The 24,402-nt window shown below is 30.9% G+C and overlaps 1 protein-coding gene and 1 long non-coding RNA gene across 2 annotated transcripts; one reads left to right on the top strand and one right to left on the bottom strand.

Annotated features, from left to right (window-relative positions):
• The first annotated feature begins 938 nt into the window (after nt 1-938).
• Nucleotides 939-24,195, top strand: LOC109135257 (uncharacterized). The gene is made up of 4 exons (XR_002040094.2): nt 939-1,030; nt 9,162-9,307; nt 13,663-15,957; nt 23,945-24,195. It is a non-coding gene; the product is annotated as an uncharacterized LOC109135257 (long non-coding RNA).
• On the bottom strand, nt 14,637-16,541 carry LOC104894996 (transcription factor RAX3). Its single transcript, XM_010681391.4, has 3 exons — nt 16,058-16,541; nt 15,795-15,924; nt 14,637-15,480 (listed from the first exon to the last, which is right to left on the bottom strand). Exons 1-3 carry the CDS (start codon nt 16,191-16,193, stop codon nt 14,781-14,783), a joined length of 966 nt encoding a protein of 321 aa, XP_010679693.1. The 5' UTR covers nt 16,194-16,541; the 3' UTR covers nt 14,637-14,780.
• Nucleotides 24,196-24,402: the final 207 nt, after the last annotated feature.

The raw sequence follows: 24,402 nt of genomic DNA on the forward strand, positions 1-24,402 counted from the left end.
GTATTCCTCCTTATAAATGGTGAGACTCGATTCTAGAATTTTTATAATAAGAGGTTATGCCAAGACCACTAGGCCATCACTTGCTGCTCAAGATAAGTGTAGTATACAAACTTGAGATTGAATCGTATACATCATTACACTCTTCCCTTTTTTTGAAATGTGTTATAAAGCCCACTACACACCAAACGGGGGAAAGGCCCAATTTTACTCCATAGTCCGTTTAAATCATGGGAGCCCTAAAATAAACACAGCTCATTAATCATTAGCTTAACTTACAACACTATCCCTCTTATTCTCGTCAAAAAAAAAAAAAAAAAAAAAAAAAAAAAAATCACTATCCCTCTTATTTTCAAAATTGGCGGTTCTTACTTCTCAGTCACAAGTTCAAAACTAGGTATTCGCCTTCTCCCTCTCAATCTCGTTAATTTTCGTCTTTCAATTTCTGCAAAATTCGATCATCATATCTGCAATTTTGTTCGTAATTATCAGATAAGTAATTTTCCAGTTTCTAAAAATTTGTTTTTAAATTCTTTTTGTTGTATATGTGTTAGCATAGTTTGATGAATGTTATGTTGAAATCTGCATAGATTGATGAATGTTAGTTTGATTGTTGACGGTCATCAATCTTTTAATCGATATAATCTTACAGAATTACCTAATTTGATATCTGAAAAAGCAAAAATCAAATGTCAAAATTCAATTGATGATGCAATTCATGCGAAATTATCGTATATTGATGAGTGATGAATTGATGAGTGATATTATCAAGAATTATTAATTCTGCAAAATTGAGAAATTCGTTGAAATTCATTTTAGTTTAAACTTGAAGTTTCTTGATGAATTCCTTGTCTACATTGTTCAATTCCATACTTATCCATTTTTTCCATTGATTTTTTTGTTAACATTTCTAATTATGTCTATTTATCATACTATAGGGATTGCTTATTTATGATATTTCGGACTCGGGAGGTTGAAGCAGTATGTTGCGCCGAAGTCTGTATTTGCTAAGGAAATATAGTTGGATCCGAAGGTACTACTTGCTATTTTCTTTTCATAAGTAATTGCGGAAATTATATTCAGTATTTCGAATAGGAAGAACAGAAAGAAATTGAACAACTCTTCAGTAATTACTATTTACAGTTCTAAATGTGTGATACTTTTTAACACTAAGATCATATGGTTGTGAAAAACAGAAGTTGTTCGAGTTTATATTCCATCACATCAGTAGATTTTTTTGACATAATTCTGTAGAAATTTATACTCTACACTCTACAGCTTAACTCCCCAAATATTTATTGAACTGACTTTATGTTGTAGACAAAGCTCACCTATCTAGGCAAATTATCAGCAAAAATGTAAACCATACAGAGATTTCTTGGTCTAGATTTTGAACTGAACTGAGTGTGTAATTCTTATATTCTTCCTTGTACCAATTCTGTCGAGTTCCACAAAAACAAAGGAAACATCCTAAGAAGATGTGTTTGTGTAATTTTTCACATACACTTTGTGAAGAGAGGAGATACGTAACCTCGAAATACTCGAAATTTGTGTCTTTAGGTCATGAAAGGGGTAGACCCTGTATATAGATTTAGTGTATCTAGTTGTGAATTGGTTCGTGGTATATGCTATATTAATAGATGATTCTCATTTTTGGAGTAACAAAACTAGACAAGTACATTATCAGTCATACCAGAACATACCCCACTCCAAGCCTCTATCTATATTTGTTTGTATGTGTTGTGAAATTAGTAACATCCAAAATCAACACTAGCTATACATGAAGATGTTGCAATGCTTCATAGAAGTTGTAAGGAGAGGAGAGGAGAGACGTATCCTCTAGAAACCTTTAAATTGTTCTCTTTTCTTTTAATCGTTTATATTTTGAACTTTTTGCGTTATTCACATTTTTTCTGTAAATGGTAAAAGTTTGCGTTATTAAAAAAAAAACGGAGATTGTACCATGTGTCATAGTGATAAACCACTTAATTTGCCTTTAATTGTTGAATTTTCAGCCTAGTGAGCCTAATTAGGTCATCTCCCAAATCCCAACCATGAAAGAAAAATAAGGTGGAGCTTGGTACATGGTACAAGGTGCAGTTAATACATTTTTGGATTAGTTTAATTTAAATTAGGATGATCAATATGATCCGTTTCCATTTTACATATCAAAAGTTTAATAAATGTACCACTTCAGGTTACACTGTCCAGGCCCATAGCCCATGATACATCTTTTACAGATGAGAAGTCAGGAATAAACTATCCAACTTTTTAGTACAAACAATAAGCATCAATGCATCATTCTTATCTTTTCCAAAGGATGAGGAGTTAGCTCATGTGGTAGAGCACTCCCCTCTGATCCTTGAGGTCAGGGGTTCGATCCTTACCCCCAGCATTATGTTGGGGTATTTCCTTAGCATGCTTTACCAGCCAATGTGCTGGTAGTTCCTACAAGGCTAGTAGCCTTGGTAGGGGTTAGCCCTTGGGCTGACTTAATTTCCTAAAAAAAAAAAAAAAAAAAAAAAAATTCTTATCTTTTCCAGATGAGAAGTCAGGAATAAACTATTGGGCCAGTCAAGTCAAAGAATTAGAATATACAACTATCTTGAGTTAACTACCTAGTAAGGACCTAAAGTATGAGAGTTTTTTCCAACAAGGACCTCAACAATTTTTTTGATCTACTAAGGACCTCATATCTACTATGGTTACATTTTCCATCCAATATTATTAACTTTGTTTTCTTTTTGTTTTAAAAAATTGAAATGGCCCCACCAACTCAATTATTCTTTATCTCTTTCCATATTCCTCTTAATTTGACTTTAACTTTTTTTTCCATAAAACTATGAGTATTTTTATCAGATTGGTACTTTAAGATACATTATTTAATCACATGAACATATTTTAAAAAATTATCACATGTGTGTATTTTCAAAGATTTTCTTTAATCATATGAGTATTTCTTAAAATTTGGACTACTTATAAGTATTTAATAAATCTTCATTGACCATATAAAGCCTTTAGCTAATGTTATATATTCACCTCTATTTACAACTTATATATTCTTAGAGTAATTGTCTCAGAATAACTCTAAAGAATCGATAATTATATCTCTCTCAATTCTTTACCCTTTGGTAATTACTGCGAGAAGTTATATTTTAAAATACTCATTTGGTAATTACTAATCAGACCCTACACAACCGTCCAACCCTTTGTCTCTCTCTTAAAATATATCATGTTTGTGTAGGTCGTAGCTCTCATCCACCATCTTTACAAATTCAAAATTTATCCTAAAAGTTAAAATTCTTTTCCTCTTTAGCCTAATTTTTTCCATTGAGAGTGCAAATTTTTAAATGTATCCTCTCGCAATGTGGGCATTTTTAAAAAATGGTGATACTGGTATAACAGTATTTTTCAAAATTTTTTTTTTTTTTTGAAAAGATACAAGTAAAGTTTAGGGAACTCTTCTTTCAAGAGTATACCCTAAACTATCTAAAGTAACTAAATAATTGAAAAACATATCGGACTGAACATCAACTAATTGAGATGGGTTTTGGAGATGGTGCCCAATCTTTGAGAGGTAATCCGCAACCCGGTTGGCTTCCCGATAGACGTGAACAATTGTAACCTTCCGGAATGAAGACAAAAGTTGAATGTATCTTAAAGTACTAATTTGACAAAAATACTCATAGTTTTATGAAAAAAGAGTTAACGTCAAATTAGGAGGAAGATGGAGAGCGATAAAGAATAATTGAGTTGGTGGGGTCTTTTTAATTTTTTAAACAAAACATAAACAAAGTTAATAAAATTGGATGGAAAATGTAACCTATTGGATGAAAAATGTAACCATGGTTAATTTGAGGTCCTTAGTAGATCAAAAAAATTGTTGAGGTCCTTGTTAGAAAAAATTCGCATAGTTTAAGTCCTTATTGGGTAGTTAACTCCAACTATCTTCACATATGTATGAAACTTGAAAAATAGTAAAGTGCAAAAGTTATATCCTAATTAGAACAAGCCTACCAAATGCAAACAAATCGCTATGTCCCAAATTAAACATGTCATTCAGTTGATGTTGCTAACAATACTTGATTATTTTATGGCGCTTTTTTTTTAATTTTTTTTTTTAACATCCCTGCACCATGCTTGATATTGTTGAGTTCTTCTAAAAAAAAAAAAAAAGTTTCAGCTCGCGACATAACTTGTTTAATATTCCTTCTATTTCATAAAGTTCTTCCCTCTTTTCATTTAAGCCTGCCATCAGATTTTTTTGTGTTTTAAGTATATTTTCGCGAAGGAAATTCGCCACACTAATAGAGTTCTTCCCTCCTTTTGTGCTTAATACTATACTTATTCTTCAAGTATAGTAATCTCTCTGTCTCTCCTATGCAGTAAATACATGCGCATTAATCTCACTTTTTTTATATTTTCCTTGATAATTGGAGTCACACTAATAAGAAAGATTATGAAGGATGGATGGCGTACCTGAGAGGATTAACTTGGCAAAATGAGTTAACTTCATATAATTCAGGGCCGTCCATTAATCACTGAATGTCGACATTACACAATAGAAAAATGTATAATATTAACTGATAATCTGGAAATTAATATAATACTCAAAAGTATGTTAGTAGAGAGTTGTCTGTTGTGCTTGTAATCTGAACTCAGTGACAAGAAAAACGACAATCAATAACAGGTTGGTATTATGTTATAGGTATATTCTCGTTAGCACGGAATTTGGGAAATGTACCCTACTTTTTCTGAGATTTGGCAGATTTTATGTGGATTATTTTTGCTGTACTGCATATTCTCAGTTCTCACTCTGAAATTATTGATCATATATTAAAATGAGAAACTTGCATTTGTTAGCATGCATTATATTAAACGATCAATTGCCTGATAGCCCTGATTTGCGTGAAAGTTTTATCCATGTAGTTTTTTTAATGTTTAAATGGGGTATCAATAAACTTCCATTATACAATATACCCCAAGAATGTGAAAACATCTAGAGAGGCCAAAAAGCTTACCTTTGGTGCAGCCCTTTCACCTTAATTAATACTTCATTGAGGCTATTTATTTTGAACGAACTCAAAAGCTGAGAAGCAAAAGGTGTGCAGAGTCTTAGGACATAAACAGTAATGCACAAGTATCACTACTGGTATTTGCAGCCTTTTTAATATACTACACTAGAAGTTGCTAATTTTATTTGTTGAGGAATGAGGCTAAATGGAGAACTGTTTGCCCATAGAGTATGAGAGGAAGGCAATCAATTAACTTCTATCTCGTTAGTTCATCACATTAGTTGCTCTATATTATTCACCATTAAACATGTTAGTTGCCCTTTTTTTTTGTGAAATACGGAAATTAATTAAGCGTTAATGGCTAAAAATCTTAGTACAAACTCGTCCCATAAGTTTAAAATATAACTAGGTGGGGTGTGGATAAGCCTACTAGTTACATTAACATTTAAATTATCCTTCCTTTCTTTGCTAGCTTATCAACAACTTGGTTGAGCTTCCTTGAGGAAAATTGGACCTTCATCCCTTGGAAGCATTGGCTTTGAACCCTGCATAGCATAGTTGCCCATTTACTTTTATGTTTTCTTCACTTTTGAGCTTATGGATCTCATAGTTTGTAAGATGGAACTACCATGTTTGCATTTTATTCCTTTAAAGGATAAAAAAGTTTGAGAAGTCGTGCCATTTTCAGATGGAATATATATATATATATATTTTTTGGTAAGAAGAAGTGGATTGGACCCTGTTCGGGTCTTGAAGGGCCGGGTACTTGAGAGTAAGGGAGAAGGGTAAGGGAAATCCCTACCCTCAAAGTACCTCTAGTGGGGATTGAACCCTCAACCTTGAGGTTGGAAGGGTGCTTTCCTTACCACTAGACCGAGTACTACTTGGCTTTTCAGATGGAGTATGGTTCTTCATCAGAATGTAAAAAGTTTAGCCTATGCTAAAACTGAAAATAATACATCTTTTATAAGTAAAGTACATTATTATACATTCATAATTTGATGTGGGTATATGTCAAGTTCAGTTCATACAAAAGTAAAAATGCATTCTCTTCATCTAATTTTTCTTAACTTATCTAAACTACACTTATTTGAAAATAAGTAGAACTTATTACACCTAAATTAATTTTTGTAAGGTAAATAAAACGCACTCCAAATTAAAATTATAATTTGCGTGACTCATCTTTCAAGCACCATTTAGGAATTGGGCCGGGTAAAAACAATGCTCTACAAGACTACAACCAATAGCTTAGCTTGTAACTAACACTTTTATATTTTAATCTAATTTCTATTTCCAAAAAAAAAAAAAAAGGGCTTGGGAGGCAAACCCCGCAAATTGGTATCCAAGACACCTAATAGAGATTAGATATGCCTCCAATGTCATATCATTAATTATAGAAAGAATAGGTATTGATGACTTTGTGCATTACTTATAGAAAGAATAGGTAGTATGGAGACATTTATCATATTCAGTTCTATTTTGGATTGTACAATTATATGATAAACTAGTTATTAGGTCCGGGCTATGTCTCGGGTAAGAAAAATCTTCAGTTATTAATATAATAATTTACAATAATAACACTAAATACAACTTAGCCTAGTGGTTAAGACTTTAGTATATGTAGTTGAGGTCTTGGGATCAAACCCTATAGTCTATACTATACAATTTCTAATTTTTTTTATTGACATAGATTATTACCTGAACTAAAACTTCCTAGGGGGAGCGCCACATGACACAGTTTCTTATTTATGCACGCCTTTTAATATATTTGTATAGATTCATGTTCATAGTGAACAAAAATTGTATTAAAGGGTGGAGAAGGAATTCTTACCAAACATCAAGGTGAATTTTAAAAATGCCGAAAATAGTTTCAAAACATAAAGTAATACTCCTTTAGTGAAGCCGAAAAACAATGCTAAGATATCCATAAATCAAGATTTGAGCTTAGGGCTTTGTTCCATATGATATCAGTATAAAATATACTGGAGTGTGAATTTAAAACTAATTAGTAACTACATAATGTTATCTACACTATAAACATATTAATCTTTCAAACAGACAATCAGAATTATATTTGGATGCTGGATCTTTTTTCAATTTTTATTAGTCTGTATCATCTGACATGGATTAAGAAAAACCTTGTTATTACTGCACATCTGCTTTTACTTTTTTGATAAATCTCTTTGTTTGGATAATTAAACCTTTTCAAACCTCTTTGATTAACATATACGAGTAGTAGTATTCTTGAGTTCTTTTTTGTACTTTACTATTTCCAAGGCTGACGCTGGGTAACTTTCCTCGAATTTCGGTCTTCAAGATTAAATTGTAGCTCATCTTCTGGAAGCGAAGTGGAAGATGATCATGCTCTATCTATTCTAGACAACTTGGTTTTTAAATTAGTCAAACCACCTACCAAGTATATATTAGTAAATTTATAATTATGTAAATACTTATTAATCACTCAGAAAATAAAGCCACCAGGGTGCAAGGTACTCTCATGCTTTGGTAAAGAGATTTATCTTCAATAAGATTTAATATAATCAGAAATTAGGCTTAGAACGTAAATTTTACCCGGTTGATATTGCTCAAACTCTACCTTATAAAAGTTATTTTACAACTCTAGAGGATTCAAACACGGTTTATCAAATTATCATAGACACTAACTTGACACTGTTAGAAGAATATACCTCAAAATTTAGACCGTTACTTAATCAGCGAAAAAATGCTAGAATAAACAATTGGAAATATCACGTCTCTATATGAGAAAGTTTATGGAAATTAGACATGTTATTAGTATTAGCTATAGTGCGACGTGATCTGGTTCTAGGTTTTTTCTCTTAACTTATGGTGAGTTGGTGACCATTGTGCTACTAACCGTCTAATTAAGGCTGTCAAGTCTGAAATGCTTTTGTATCAAGTTGGTGCTATATGGGATAAAGTTCGTGCGGTAGAGAGAAATTCTCGTTAGATCTTATTATTAATCAATATATTTGAATAAATGCCTAATCATTTAACATTATATAGAACCAATAATAATGTTTTTGTCGAGTGGTTAAGATTGAACTGTTGAGAATGATAGGTCACAGGTTCGAATCACTCTTCTTCTTTGTGCTGCATCTAAGGCTTAAATAATTTAAAGGAGACCCACGTCTTAGCTAAATATGATTCTTAAGCTGTGAACTTTACCCGATTTGGAATGTCATATTGGAGTTGTGGCTAGAATGTAACCATCAGTAATTATCTTTGTTTGTTGCATCAACTACAACAATAAAGACATAAACCAAAATACGGTTCTAGTTTAACTAAAATATCAACGTGATATTTAATTAAGGGCGGGGGGTTATGATTCTTCGTCATAGTTACAGTTTTACGTACATATTTCAGCCAGAAAATGTTGTTATGTCTACTAAAATGATTTGGAGATTTTGGCTTATTAGAAAATGTTGGTGTATGAATTTACTCCATTTTCTTAGATATAAATATTGGTCTGTATCCTTTCTGGCTCTTGCCAAATTTTTATATTAGAAGGTATGAGATCAGGTATTGGTTAAATAAACAACAATAAAAGTTACAATACATTGCGTATGCAAAAAAAAAAAATAGTACAAAAAAAATCTTAAGAACTGAAATGTAAAATAGAATTCTTTATAAGCTAATCAACATACATAAAATTTGATTGGTTAGACAAAAAATGTTTAATTACCGTACGTGTGATCTATACCAATTGCTTTCTTTTCTGATATTCATTGGATTGCTACTCCTAAAGTTTATTGTTCATATTGGTTTAGAAAGGACACAATCCATTTAATTTTACAACCTAGCAATTAATTCATTGTATTTCATAGTATTTGATCCATATATCATCCAATAATTCAGTGTAGCTAAGATGATCATCACCATGCTTTGTGGGATGCAGCTGTAGCTTTGTGTCTGAAACATGTACTTTAGTTTTCCATTCATTTTTAATTCCCATCTTCATTAATTTACTTACTTTCTCTTGTTTGTATTTGAATCTAAAATCATCATGCATTTTTAGGTAACCTTTTAGTGCTATCTTTTGCTACTTCTTTTTGCTGGAAGTGTCCTCTTTTTGGATGAATTGATTGGCTTATAAGATGACCTAATTAAAATTTTGGCTTATAATAACAGAAACAAGAGGTTGTTTTGTTCAAAGATAGCATGAGTTTAATGGGAAGTATTTGATTCATCTTGGAGCAAACGCCGATGATGATAGCATAGGAGCAAGGAAATTAAAGAAGCTGATCCTGTTCAACAGTTGAAGGCTTTAATCAAGGGTAATAATTTAGCACTCGCATATGCCTACTTGCTTTAGTTTTGCTTCCTTTGTCTCTGTGTGACTTCTGCAACTGTTTTCCTTTTTTTAGTCATATATACATGGCTTATCTTTTGAGATGATGAATCTATATCAGAAATGGGTGAAAATGGTTTTTTTGGGGTATTCCCTTTTTACATAAGGGATGATTTGGAATATAACTTTTGAATTTATTATTGTGACTAGATTTAATATTTTTTGGTAATTATTTCATAGACTGTGTATTGTTGATAATTGACATATATATAGATGTGTTTCACAATTTCTACTTTACTACTTATGTAGAGGGTAATTTGTTGAGAAAACCCTTTGTGATGGTTAATCATGACTCGTTTCAACATACCCGCAATTACTTGATAAAGTATATTTGTTAGTATTGCTAGGTGGTTATAATTTAAAGAGGCTTTAGAATTATTCTAGGATTATAATTTAAAACCTAAAATTATTATAAATCATTAGACTTCTATAATCCTATTTATTTATGACCACCATATTTTTTTTTTAGTACCGATAACATATACTTTTGTTTTTTCTGAGGGAAACCGATAACATATACTTCCTTTGTTATTTAGTTAACGTGCTTTAGGCACAATTGCTAATGTTTTACTTAAAATTTTAACATCTCCCATTTTCAAATAGCAAAAATCACAAAAAGTTTATATTTTTTTACGAATATACATTGAAACAAATCTAATAAGTCTTGCGTAATTATGATTTTTCTTAAGTACATATCTTAAAAGCCAGTTAAAATAATGTATATAAATAGTATTAAAGTCAAATTGTGTCAACTAAAAAACGGGTGAGTTATAAAACCTTTTAGGATTCATAATTTAGTAGGGGTAGTTTTGGAAAATACTTTTTTTTTTTTGTGATTGTTATCCTCAATATACCGCAGTTAATTCATAAATTGTATCTGTTACGTTGTTACAACAGCGATCAATTTTTCTCAGTTTGTTTTTTTGTGTGCTTTCTAAAAAATATTTTTGTATTTCTTTTGACTAAAGAAGTGCTAAACATCTAACTTTTTCTTTCCTTTGAAAGAAAGTCTTACAATCTAATGCAAATAATTGTGTGCTTGGTAGATGGATCCAAAACGTTAGAATGTCAATGGAGTGAAAATGAGTGATGCTGATTAAAAGTATATTAATAATAGTCAGTAGAGCCTGGCCTAGATAATAGATATGACAAGGTGATTAGAGAATTGGCCTTGTTGTTCGAGCCGTACTTTTCGACAAAATTGACAAAATTTAACCAGTGTTTTCAAAGTATGTCAACTGTGCATATATTTTAAATTCATTGTTTCTGGCTCCCCCACAGAAAAAAATATAGATACAAAAGTCAAGGAACAATAATCAAGCTCATCTAATTTGTAACTACTGCTGGTGAGATAGTCATCTTTATCAAATCGTACCATTTTGGACTCTGGGAATCACTAAATTTAATCTGCTTTCATGAATATAATGTTATTTCATGAAGAAAATCCTTGAAAAACTTAATTATTTGTTGAAAGTGCACATGCATGTTGCTTTGAGATAAAGATTAAGTGAGATTGTTTGGTGGGTTCAATGATTTGCAAATTTTATCTCAGTTATTTAAGATGGTTTTGCTGGCCATAAATCTTTGAGCTCTACCCTTATATTACTCCCTTAAACTGATGACCTAACTGGGTGTTCGATCAGTGATGTGGGGATGACGTTGTATAGGTGTGGGGATGACACATGTAAAAAAAAAACAGCGTACTATTTAGTTCCTTTGTCTATACACCTTGTGAATAGTGAAAATGTGAAATTATGAGTGATTAAATCATCGTGGTGCCAAAATTTCCACGGGCAGTAATTGATGTATAAAAGTACTTGCTCTGACTAGTTTATAAATATCATATTGGGTTAGGTATGGTCCAAAGCACGACATAATATATGAGCACGAAGCTGAGTAACATACGATATTGTGCATCTTGAGTTGTATTTGGCGTCCTTTTTCTTAATAGGAAAGCATAACACGAGACACAAACTCCAACATCAAAAAAAAATCGGAAATTCAAAACCATCATGCCTAGGCACGAAGGGTGCATGGCACCACCTATTACGAGGAGATCGTGGGTCGTGGCACCTCCGGGCCTTAATTTTGAGTGTGGCCCGATCAGCACGAACAAGGCCGAGTGGCATCAATAACTTTTAGTGGTTTTTGTATATGTTAGCATCAGCCAATGATAACCAAAGCGTGAATATGAAGCAATCCTGACTTCTTTAAGACTAAAGACCTTGAAATTCTAGCCCTATCCACTATATTAATCGCCTATCTCTTTTGCAGATAACGACTAAGAAACCATGGAATTGAGACTTTTCAAGTAATTCTGGTTTTAGCCACCGCAAAAAACATAGGCTTGAAGAGTCAGTAGGTTTAGTAAAAGCACCGATTTTGAACTGTTAGATTATGATAGTTCTTGCGAAAGAAGTAACCAGGACATATAAGGCACGGCATGTAAGTCTGGAATAGTTAGGTAAACATCTGTATCTTATTTTTAGGTTTCTCGTGTTGAAGTTTGAACTGCGTACGTACAAATAGTAAAGTGATACTCCTAATATCAAATAATGGTTTCTTAGTCTCTTTTCCCAAAGCTTAACAAAGGCCATTACAATTGACTGAGCACATCCTTAGATTTCATCGGGGCAACTAAGAGACTTAGTCAATCTTTTTAATTTCTATCATAGTGCTTGATTATGTTGTCTCTTGTCTTTTTGACTTGTATTACTGGAGTTAATTATAGACATTTCAATCAATTATAAACCCTACCCCCGCGCTGCACCATGGGGCTAGGCGTCATATACATACATGTCATGCATGATACACATCTGGTGCATTGTACTTCCTCCGTTTCGTTTTAAATGCAACAAAAAAATACTTTATATCTCACAAATAATACCCCTTTGTTGTATTTAAAATGAAATGGAGCAAATATAAACCATGTTCCATCAACCTAAATTATATGAAAGTCGAATACGTAAAAGGTCTTTGTAATTTGGGGTTACCGAATTCTGTTGTTCATAATCCATCCGTTGTACACAACTTTTGTGTCATTTTACATACTAATAGTTAGGTCACATACTCACAGGCAATACTATAAATCGGATCAAAAAAAAAAAAAACAGGCAATACTATAATGAGGTTATCTCAGCTCAACAAGGACTATACAATTCACATCTCTTTAACTTAATGGAGGGACGATCCTCAAAAAGAAAAAACTTATGGGGGAGATTCTTGGCGGAAAAATATTTCCTCCACAAATAGTTACGATATTTCATGTTTGAACTTGCCGATGCATGATTTCAAACATTAATATATTTTTAATCATCAAATAAGTAAATATAATAAAATAATATTGAAAAAATATACCGGCAGACAAATGTAACAAGATTCTATATGACTATTTTTCTAACATATCAATCACCAAAGACGATCAAAGTGTACGATGTAAATAGTAAACACTATACAAACGGTGCAACTATATATTTTCTAAACGTAGGAAGTATGGGATTAACTTCACTTGCTCCTGTTGTTGCCTTGCTAGCCAGTAGGCCAGGCCACCCTAGTTGGAACTACTTACAGCCTGAAAATGACTTTTGTATGAAAAACTTAAGGAGCCCAATGATCTATGAGCAATAATAACTTATGGATGGAATTGGGAGTCATTGAATAAGGACTAAAAGATTATAGCAACTTTTTTACGTAATGTTTAAAACTATCTAACCTTATGTTGGAGGAAAAACAACAATTTGATGCTACTCTATTGTATGATTCACATGCAACTTTTTAGAAGCAACCGTTGTCTGATCCAGAAGATAGAATATACAGTATTAAGTACGACTGAATTATAGGACGAAGTTCTGAAAAGAACTGAATTCTGAGTTCTGACTGATGAATGTACAGTGAGCCATGGACAGTCACTTATATTTAGAACACATCATCAACAAACCTTAGAAATATGTTGAGAACACATTAAAAGTTTGTATTTTCCGTTACTATGAAATGCTCTATTAACGACATCTGTGACTAGTAATCCTGTATGTATGGTTTGTAACGTTGTATTGTTTCAGGTACTAAAGTAGTGGGAATGTTAATGTAATTTTACATTTTTATATGTCTGGGTTTTAAATTTTAGATGTGGTCTCAGTTGTGATAAATTACTACCACAAGCAATGCGGATGGGTTTGTGGTTGTTGCGGCCTAATATCACATCATTTACAGTAAACTCAAATGCAATTTCAAAGGTGATCTTGATGTGGTGATTTGGCCTGAATTTCAGTTGCTATTTTACAGATTCTAATCAAACATACCAGACAAGTCATCCCGAAGTTCGAACGGAAGAATATTGTGCTAGAGATTATTAACAGGAAGGAGGATATGATCCTGCTAAATTGGCATTATAAAGACTGAGAAGTTCCTCAAATAGTATCAATTACTGGTTTATATTATCATTATAATCTCCTTGGTTTAAGCAACAAGCAAGCGCCAACATAAAATATACAAAATAAAGATCATACAATCTGGCATTATTCATTTACTACTAGATTTGTTTATCAAGCATTAACATAATATCTGATTATCCAACCATTGCTTATATGACACTGACTGATAAAATATTACATGTCCATTAAATTAGTGGAAAATGATTGCAGGAATGAATCAAAATATTGCACTGAATAGCTGCCGTGGCTGCTGGAAGACATAGAGACAGGAAGATAACAATAAAAGAATGCAGCCATTTTTTGATGCTGAAATTGCAAGAGTTGAGCAAGGTGTGTCCAAAACAAAGCACCTTTCCAACTTTTCTACTGCTTTTCCTTGCAGCAGTGTTCAGAATATTTTGTTGCAAATACATTTAACCCATTTGATCTGTTACCAAGTAAAGTAGCTGATATATCTTATACAGTATGTTATTCTATGAGACATGAGAGAAGTTATGAAACCAAGGTGGATGAACTTTCAATAGTTTTGCACTATCATCTGTACTTAAAAGAGGCCTAACTTCCAGCAGAACTTATGCACTGATTAAATGTTGGAGCTATGTTCTCAAAACATAGGTACTCGTGTCAGATTCGGGCATGTGTCTCAGTGTTACATTTAACTTCATTTGATAACTTCCCATGTTTTTTCTTAACGATACCTATGTCAGAGTGTCAAGGATCTAACATGTATGGGTACCGTATTAAAAGCAAAGTTGAATTAACTTAGAGTCCAAAACTAGAGATTAAAAGGATGGAGTTGCAAATCTACTTGATAAAATGAATAAATAAATAAAACCACATGATATATCAATAAATTTTGCCACGGACATTATCCAAATTCAGGCACCAAAATATTCCTCAGGTACAAATTTAATAATTTACACCAAACCAAGCTTACTCATATTATTGCTATCCTAAAAACAACGGACTCTACAGAGCCTGGAGCACTCCATTCTGATAAGCGTCGAAACTAGATACAGGTGTGTTAACTATAGAGTTTATGTCTCCCCAGCTGCTACTTCCTGCAGAATTGCTAGTAGTGCTACTATTGCCTACATCAATACCACCTGAGTAGCTCTCATTTCCATCAATACTTTGCTGGTTACTGAAGTATACTTCAAGTTCCCCAGCAAAATTTTCCTGTCCTTGATTATGCATTCTCATACCAGGAACATCATATTGATCTGTGTTTAACCATTGTGTAAAATTCATGTTCGCTGTCGAATTCATGGCTAATGCTTGAACTTCAGACTTGTCCACAACATAAAGCTGGTCTTGTGTGGGATACTGGAAATTGTTGAGTTGAGCATCATCATAGAGTTGTCCCTCAATTTTCATCATTAATCTTGTGTATTGTTCTTGATTTCCGAGATGATGAACATCATGATTTGGATGTATCATGGGGATTGATAATGTTTGATGTTCTGACCAGTAAGGCAGTTGATTCATAGTCTGATTAACCAGATAAGTTTCACTCTCCCTCTCCCTCTTTATCTCCTGCTCGAGAAGACGAGAAACTGCCTGCTCTTTCCTTTGCTTAACCATCAGCTTCTTCTTCAGCCTTGTGTTCCAGTAGTTCTTGATATCATTGTCTGTCCTTCCAGGTAATTGTGCAGCAATGATAGACCATCTGTATATTTACATAATAATATAATCAGCATACATATCTTATAAATCATAAAACTAAACAAGAAACTTTCTGATTGGTTGAAATACTTATGACAGCAGTCACAGCACCACATCACCCTTAGATATGTAGAAGGAAAAAACAATATTTCTTTCCCAAAAATAACTGGACTGTCGCAAGGGTGGAAGGACGACCTCACAACCACTAGACCAACCTTTATCCTCCAACCCTGATCCTTACATAGGGCTTGCTAAGTTGCTAAGGTCCTTGTATTTTTACTTTCTTTATTGTAATGAAAGGGGTGGATAATAAGTTACCTGCTCCCAATACTGACATACAGGCTGCAGATGATGTTTTCTTCCTCTTCAGTGAACCCTCCATGCTTAATATTTGGTCGGAGGTAATTCAACCAACGAAGACGACAACTCTTACCACATCTCTTAAGGCCTAAACCAAGCAAGAACAAGTTGAAAAATCCAGGTTAGTACTAATCCAAGAAGAAAAAAAAAAAAACAAGTTTACTGATATATAACTTGTAGAAAATATATAATTTATAGTTGATCATAATATATTTTGTTACCTATTTTCTGCGGTAGCGCGATCCAATTACCTCCAGTCCCCTTTGCCTCAATATAAGACTTGAGCTTTGCATCTTCCTCAGGTGACCAAGGACCTTTCTTTACATTGGCCTTGTCACAACAAGGAGCTCTTCCCATGTTAGTTGTAGTGGATAATAGTGTTTTTTGTTGTTTGATGTTGTTTAGTGTAGGAGTTTGTGCAAACTTGTTGTTTTAGGTAATAGATTTTGATGATACTTGAGTCGTACAATTATGTGAAGATGAGTTTATATAATGGTAAGTGTAGGAAGCTAAGACAATAATAGCTGGAGAAAAGAGGGAGAAATGGAACAAGTCATTGGATTTCAAAAAAGAGGATTGGAAAAAAAGGATCTAACTTTATGAATATAATATTGGATAATTTTGAAATGCTTGGAAAGTAGATCAGAGTTTTCCTCATTGTCTTTCCTAGTCTAGAATCTAATATATCATATTTTTTGCTTCTTTTCTTCTTTCTTTATCTCTTCCACATTATGGCACTAATTATTAATGCTCATAATACAATTAGAGGGCCTATCTACTAGAAACAATGTGAAATCAGAAGAAGACAAATAGACCTTAAGATATGCTCATGAATCATTCTATCTTTGTCTCTAAAAGATGTTTTTAATTTGCAAGAATAAGTCAAATCAGACTCATTTTTCTAAAATTTAAAGATTATTTGTTTAGCTATGATGTGGGGTGTGAACAATAAAGGAGTACAGTATATCCTTTCTATGTCAAGATGAAACTTATTTATATTGAGGTTAAAAGGTTTCTTATTTCTCTCCATTGGATCATCTAGAATTACTGTATTTGTATTCAGAAGATTAGTAATATTATTAATTTTACTTTTTACCAATATTTTTTTATATAAGAAATTAACATATCAAAATTTAATGTTTGACCTCAAGAAGTGTAGATGTCTTACAAGTTGACCTTCTCGGTAACGTGAAGGCTCATGCGTGTCGATGTCGATTGATGGTGCTACCTGGTTGATCCTGCTAGTAGTCATATGATTGTCTCAAAGATTAAGCCATGCATGTATAAGTCTAAACTAATATAGACTAAGAAACTACGAATGACTCATTAAATCATTTATGGTTTAACATAAGAAGTGTAAATGTATAATCTATTGGAGAAGGTAAATCTCAATTTACACAAGATATAGAGTAACCTTCTCATGTGACTTATATTAACATATATGATGTCGTGTTTTCTTTGTTTCTTAATAGTTGCAACACATTGACTTTTATGTTTGATAATATACAACTTTGACTATTTATATCTTTAATCATCTACTAATAAATAAAACAAAAAGTTAATAGTTTAAAATATACATAGTAGATGAATCCATCAATATTTTACATAATAACAATATAAGTAAAATTATATGATTAATGTTTGTTTATGAGTAGTGCAAAAGTCAAATTATCGCAACTATTGAGAAGTAAGGGAAGAAATTATTGAGTAGTCACTAAAGAAAAATATCGAATGCTTGAAGTTTAGAAAATATAATGTGTCATTACAAAATAAAAGAACAAATTTGTGTCTTAATTTACTAGGAAATACGAGTGCTTTAATACTTTTCTACAGTGCAAGATTACTGTCTAAATATATATATATATATTGCATCACTTGGAAGTGGCAAAAGAGAAATATTATATCTATACAATGGGTAATAAATCCACATATTGATAAAAATTTTACAATCTTGCATTTTTGAGTTGAATAAACTAACTTTTCTTAAAAATAATTCAATCATATTTTACGTTTTTTTAAGAGAAATTTCATTAATTGATCAAGGTCAAACTATATCTACACTAAATATTAAAGAAAAACAAGTATAATTAGACAAAATCAAACCAAATTTGTTTTCGAAAAAATTACAATTCCTCTAAAATCAACAATAATTGTCCAAATAGAGACTTTTTTTTTTTGTTGACATCCCAAAAAAAATAAAGTTTAAACGGCTCTTATCTAATCAAGGGATCCTCTCAAAAAAAAAAAAAAAAATCAAGGGATAGACATAAACTAAAATAGAACCGATTTATGGTTACGACAGTAAATATTTTGTGTTGATTATAAACTACACTTACAGCATTTATTTGCGAGGTCAAGATGGGAAAGTTTTGTAATTATAAGTGATAGACTTAGGGCCTGTTCTCTTCGGCATAAAACAGCTGAACTGAACTGAACTGAACTGAACTGAACTTATCAAAGCTGAACTGAACTGAACTGAACTTATCGGAGCTGAACTGAACTGAACTGAACTTATCAGAGCTGAACTGAACTGAACTGAACTGAACTGAACTGAACTGAACTGAACTGAACTGAATTGAATTAAATTGAATTATATTACATTGAAATAAATTGAATGTAATAAATATATAAATAATATTTTAAACAATAATAATATGAATATTAAATAATAATTATAATGATAAGTAATAATAATGAATAATAAATAGTAGTATTTTGAATACCTTTAAATGATAGTTATAAAAATAATATTAATAATCATAAATTAATAATAATAATAATTAATGATAGTAATGATAATTAATAATAATTATTTTATATTATTTGTATTAATATATTAATACTTGACGATGATATATAATAACAATAATATCTAAGAAGTAAATTAATATTACTATTTTAATAATTAGATTTAATAATTTAAAAATATTTAGTAATAAAAATAATGATTGGGTTAAATTACGTCATAAACCGTCTTGACGCGATTTGATTGGTTTATGGGCTAAAAAAAGTGGGTTTATTTGTGCTTTGACCTAAACCATGTTCCTCCTAATAATTTTAGTAATAATAATTAGTAAAGCTATAATAAAAAAATATATAGAAACAACAACAACAATAATAATAATAATAATAATAATACTTAATAGTAATGATATATATTTAAATAATAATAATAATAATAGTAATTAGTAAAATAAATTATACCAACATAATAATAATAATATTTAACAAAATGGTTATAAAAGAATAGAGCTGAACTGAACTGAACTGAACTGAACTGATCTGAACTGAACTGAACTGAACTTATTGGAGCTGAACTGAACTGAACTGAACTTATTGGAGCTGAACTGAACTGAACTGAACTTATTAGAGCTGAACTGAACTGAACTGAACTGAACTGAACTGAAAATAAGCTGGGGAGAACAGGCCCTTAATTAGGTCCGTAAATTTTGAACCTTTCGTACATAGAAGGCTGGGCGGCAATGTTTTCAGTTTTGACTTTGATTTTTTGCAATTTGCATTGAATGATCAGAAGTTTGGGCAACATTTAGGCCTGTTCTCCCCAGCTTATTTTCAGTTCAGTTCAGTTCAGTTCAGTTCAGTTCAGCTCTAATAAGTTCAGTTCAGTTCAGCTCCAATAAGTTCAGTTCAGTTCAGCTCCAATAAGTTCAGTTCAGTTCAGTTCAGATCAGTTCAGTTCAGTTCAGTTCAGCTCTATTCTTTTATAACCATTTTGTTAAATATTATTATTATTATGTTGTATAATTTATTTTACTAATTACTATTATATATTATTATTATTATTATTATTATTATTATAAATATTATCATTACTATTAAGTATTATTATTATTATTATTGTTTCTATATATTTTTTTTATTGTAGCTTTACTAATTATTATTACTATTATTATTAGGAGGAACATGGTTTAGGTCAAAGCACAAATAAACCCACTTTTTTTAGCCCATAAACCAATCAAATCGCGTCAAGACGGTTTATTGTATAATTTTCGCGGTCCAACCAATCATTATTTTTATTACTAATTATTTTTATTATTAAATATAATTATTAAAATAGTAATATTAATTTACTTCTTAGATATTATTGTTATTATATATCATCGTCAAGTATTAATATATTAATACAAATAATATAAAATAATTATTATTAATTATCATTACTATCATTAATTATTATTATTATTAATTTATGATTATTAATATTATTTATTTATAACTATCATTTAAAAATATTCAAAATACAACTATTATTATTATTCATTATTATTACTTATCATTATAATTATTATTTAATATTCATATTATTATTGTTTAAAATATTATTTATATATTTATTACATTCAATTTATTTCAATGTAATATAATTCAATTCAATTCAATTCAATTCAGTTCAGTTCAGTTCAGTTCAGTTCAGTTCAGTTTCAGCTCTGATAAGTTCAGTTCAGTTCAGTTCAGCTCCGATAAGTTCAGTTCAGTTCAGTTCAGCTTTGATAAGTTCAGTTCAGTTCAGTTCAGTTCAGCTGTTTTATGCCGAAGAGAACAGGCCCTTAGGCTATGTTCAGTTCACTTTATTTTTGCTTATTTCAGATTTAATCAGATCAGATCAGAAAAAATAAGTTCAGATCAGTTCAGATCATGCTTATATTTAAAAAATCATTATATCTTTCATTATATATTAGTAAAAATTATAATAATTGAATATTAATAAAGTACTCATTGAAACGAATCAAACAAGACCCCACATAACTATATTTTTTCTTATATATTGAGAAAAATCTAAAAGATAAGATCTTGTTATCAGATCAGTTCAGATCAGATCAGATCAGATCAGAAAAAATAAGTTCAGATAAGAAAATTTCAGGTGAACTAAACATAGCCTTAATGTTTGATTTTTACTTCTATAATAAGTTACTATTACCATCCTCTTTTTCTTCTAGTCAAGAATAGGATAGCGTTCTTACAATTTATAATACTAGCCGCATAAGCACGCGATACGTGCGTCGACAATATTATGTACGAATAGGCATATATTTTTATAATCTAAAATTATTTTGGTGGTAATTTAAATTATTGAGGTTTTTTTTAGATGTTATTATCTTCTTGAACAAAAAGTGACCTATTCTAAACTGTTAAAAAATTTTGGTCAAGATTTAATAATTCTTTGTCAGCGGCTTTAGTATAATTCTTTAGCGATTGTAGATGTTAATAAACCATATTGTTTAAACTTTGTAAATACAAAGTATTATGTTGTCAGGATATATCACTAACTTTTTTTTAATTGAAGATTCTAATTAATTTTGTGAATTGATTGTGTCAATCTAGTCAAGTTATTAATGGTGATTGCATATTCCATTTTTGACTTATTCCATATGGCAAGTTGCATTAATTCTCATTTTTAAATTTATTATAAAAAATGTTGTTTTAGATTTTAAGAGGGTATTTTAGTCATTTCAAATGGGGACACCACACCTCCTCTCTTGGCTTATATAATAGAGATATTCTACGAATGTTGTCTTGGTCTAATAGTTAAGATTGAGGTGCTGTGAACGATAGGTCACAGGTTCGAATTCCCCTTCCTTTCTTTGTACATTGTTTTGCCTTCATGGCTCATACGGATAAAAAAAACATATTGTAGCTAATGAAAAACTTTGTAAGCTGTTTTTAGCATTAGTTGGAGAGGGTATTGATGAAAATTTTCTTATATTGTGCAAAAAGTTGATAGTAGTAATATATAGAATAGCAAATAAAAAGAATACTCTTCCACTCTTTGTTAAGTTTTTATAGTCTATTTCTTATAGCTTTCCATAATTAAGAATTTATCATAAATTTATTAAAATACTTCAATTATTTATCACACATGTCTTGCTCTATATTGACATCCACCACTCCATTTCAGTGCAAGTTATTTGAATTTGTGAATATATACTTTCTTTCATGAAAATGTGCTAATATTATATATAAAACTACATACAAGGCTAACAAGAAGCATTACATATAGTTTTTCATGAAATGGAATAAATTTGGAAACAATCACTCGTCAATTAGTGTTATTTAAAGCTTTTTTTTCATTATAAAAGTAACTCATTAAATAAAAAATCATTCGATATCTATAGAGAAAATTTAAAAAAAACTAATAAATACATTATATAATCAACCAAATTAAACTTTCCTTCATTTGAAACTTACTTATCGTTTAATATTTCCACTCTAAACTTCTTATAATTATATCATTATTTTTTACAAAATCCAAAAGGGTAAAATAATGGACAATGTTTTTCTCCCAAACCTATCACCTAAACAATATAATGAATATTTTTAATAAGGAAAAAAAAATTAATTAGCCCCTTAAATAGGACCATAACCTAAATATAATGAATATATAAGACACCAAGTACTTTATCTTACTTATGGACTATGGTACGTTGAAGAAACTCCTTGAATATTTGACATTTTGATGAATTCATATCCCCACCCCCACACACATACCAGCACTGAAACTTTTTCAAGTTATTCATATCCCTCCTAAGTCCTATCTTACTCTAAACATTGCATGCTTGGCTAAAATTGGTTAACATCCTACTTTACTGAATTTCTGTAAACACCAAGTACAATGCACATCATTTCGCAGATTCTTGCTGTAAAGCTAACACATTTTTCATGATTGCACCATCATTAGTCATTACTACCTTTTTGCGAGCAATCAAATGGTTTTTTTTAAGTAGGGTAGGTCCCATGGCTACTTTGATTGGCTAATATTGTCAACCTTTGGTTGTTTTCTATATTATTTAGAAAGCAAAATAGAAAGACAGATTCACAAACCACACCTCTTCATCAAATCTTCAATTTCTTTTGTTTTCTTTCTCTAAAATATATAAATGGTGCAGTTCTATATATGGTAACCTCTTTTTTTTCTATAAGGGGAGAATACAAAGTTATGTTTGATTAGATGGCCAAACCTAAAGCATAATTTCCAATAAGAAGATTAAAAAAAACATCTTCAATGAAGGAAAAGCAATAGGTAAAAATTGAGAAGAGAGACCCTTGTTAATTAGCTATGATCTTTGCAATTTCTCGCTTTCAGGAAGTAGGGAAGTAGTGAAGTGCTGAAATATGTCTCCAAACTTCCTTAGCTCGAATTCATGAGTAACATAGTAATCCTAACTCCAAATTGGAGGTGAGAATGTACTCCTATGTACTACTTCAAGAATAAGGAATAGACATGTATGATGTATTAATACAAGAGTTTGTCTTGTAAGAGACCGTCTACTCTTAAATTAAAATTAGGCAATGGCAAGCCTAATATTAGAAAGAGAATAAGCCCAATAGTGACTAGGTTAATTTTTTTTGGTGACTAGTTTAATCAATTTAGTAACTAGGACTACTTTTATGTTAAAATTAGACCGTCTCTTTTAATAATTTTTGTTAATACGAAATCAATAATGTTATCCCTTTTGTAAAAAAAATAAAAATAAAAAAACACCGTCATCATATGATATAGTTTAAAAATACTTGACACACTTCATTTAGCTCGTTTATCAATGCATGTATTCAACAATTAATATGTATTTGTAATTTCCTATAAGTAAAAGTTGTAAAAATTTGATATCTTAAAAATATATGTATGTAGAGACGAATCTAATAAAATCCTACATAACTATACTTTCCTTACATAGAAATCACAACATATTGCCAAAGGAGAGTGCGGAAATAGTACAAAAGTCAAACCGTGTCATGTATATTAAAACGGAAGAAGATCATAACAGTTAGTGTTATACTCTTTAAAAAATTAAGTTGGTCTTGTAAGAGACCGCCTACTTTTAATTTAAAATTAGGTAACGGCCCAATTCCAATATTAAGAAAAGAAAGAACCGCCTTTCTAAATATTATTGTGACCAATTCAATTTATTTAGTATAGTCACCAGTTTAATTCATTCAGTATTCTATCCTTAATTCTATTTAATGACTAGCTTGATTCATTTAGTAATCACATCCTTTAATCTGTTTATTGTCTAGTTTAATCAATTTAATGACTAGTTCCATCCATCTGATAAGATTGTCGGCTTATTTTTTAAAATTGTCTGTTGTAGGTCAATATTCAAAGGGAAACAAAAGTATTAAGAAGAAGAGAAGGAACGACTAGGTTGCCAAGGTTGGTGCGAGATGTCTAGGGAGGGATTGTGTTCGGTTAGAGTGAGATAGAATGGGCTTGTTATAAGAAAGTAGGCTTGGGTTTGTCCAACTTATGTTAAAATTAGACCGCCTATTATAATAACTTGTGTAAAAAGTTATACTGTTTTCGTTTTTATTATTAAGTTATCACATCTTAACTTTTGCATTATACACATGAACCATTTGACATTTTTAGCCTAAATATAAAATAAAAACAAATTATTATGTGAGATGTTGGAATTTGGTCTTAATATATATGTTTTTCCTAATATCAACTTTTATGAAAGTCATAGTGAACAGTTAAATAAAAACATAAACAATATTTATCATTTATTATACCATGCAGTCGCCTCACACAAAAGTATGAAGGACAAGG

This window comes from Beta vulgaris, chromosome 6, assembly GCF_026745355.1.
Source record: "Beta vulgaris subsp. vulgaris cultivar EL10 chromosome 6, EL10.2, whole genome shotgun sequence".
NCBI lineage: Eukaryota > Viridiplantae > Streptophyta > Magnoliopsida > Caryophyllales > Amaranthaceae > Beta > Beta vulgaris.

What these genes read in the sequence shown, in the direction of transcription:
- LOC104894996 (XM_010681391.4), bottom strand. Translation starts at nt 16,193, where the DNA reads ATGGGAAGAGCTCCTTGTTGTGACAAGGCCAATGTAAAGAAAGGTCCT. An exon ending in CGCGCTACCGCAGAAAATAG is followed by an intron (nt 15,925 to 16,057) that starts GTAACAAAATAT and finishes TGCTTGGTTTAG; the next exon opens with GCCTTAAGAGATGTGGTAAG. An exon ending in TATGTCAGTATTGGGAGCAG is followed by an intron (nt 15,481 to 15,794) that starts GTAACTTATTAT and finishes GTAAATATACAG; the next exon opens with ATGGTCTATCATTGCTGCAC.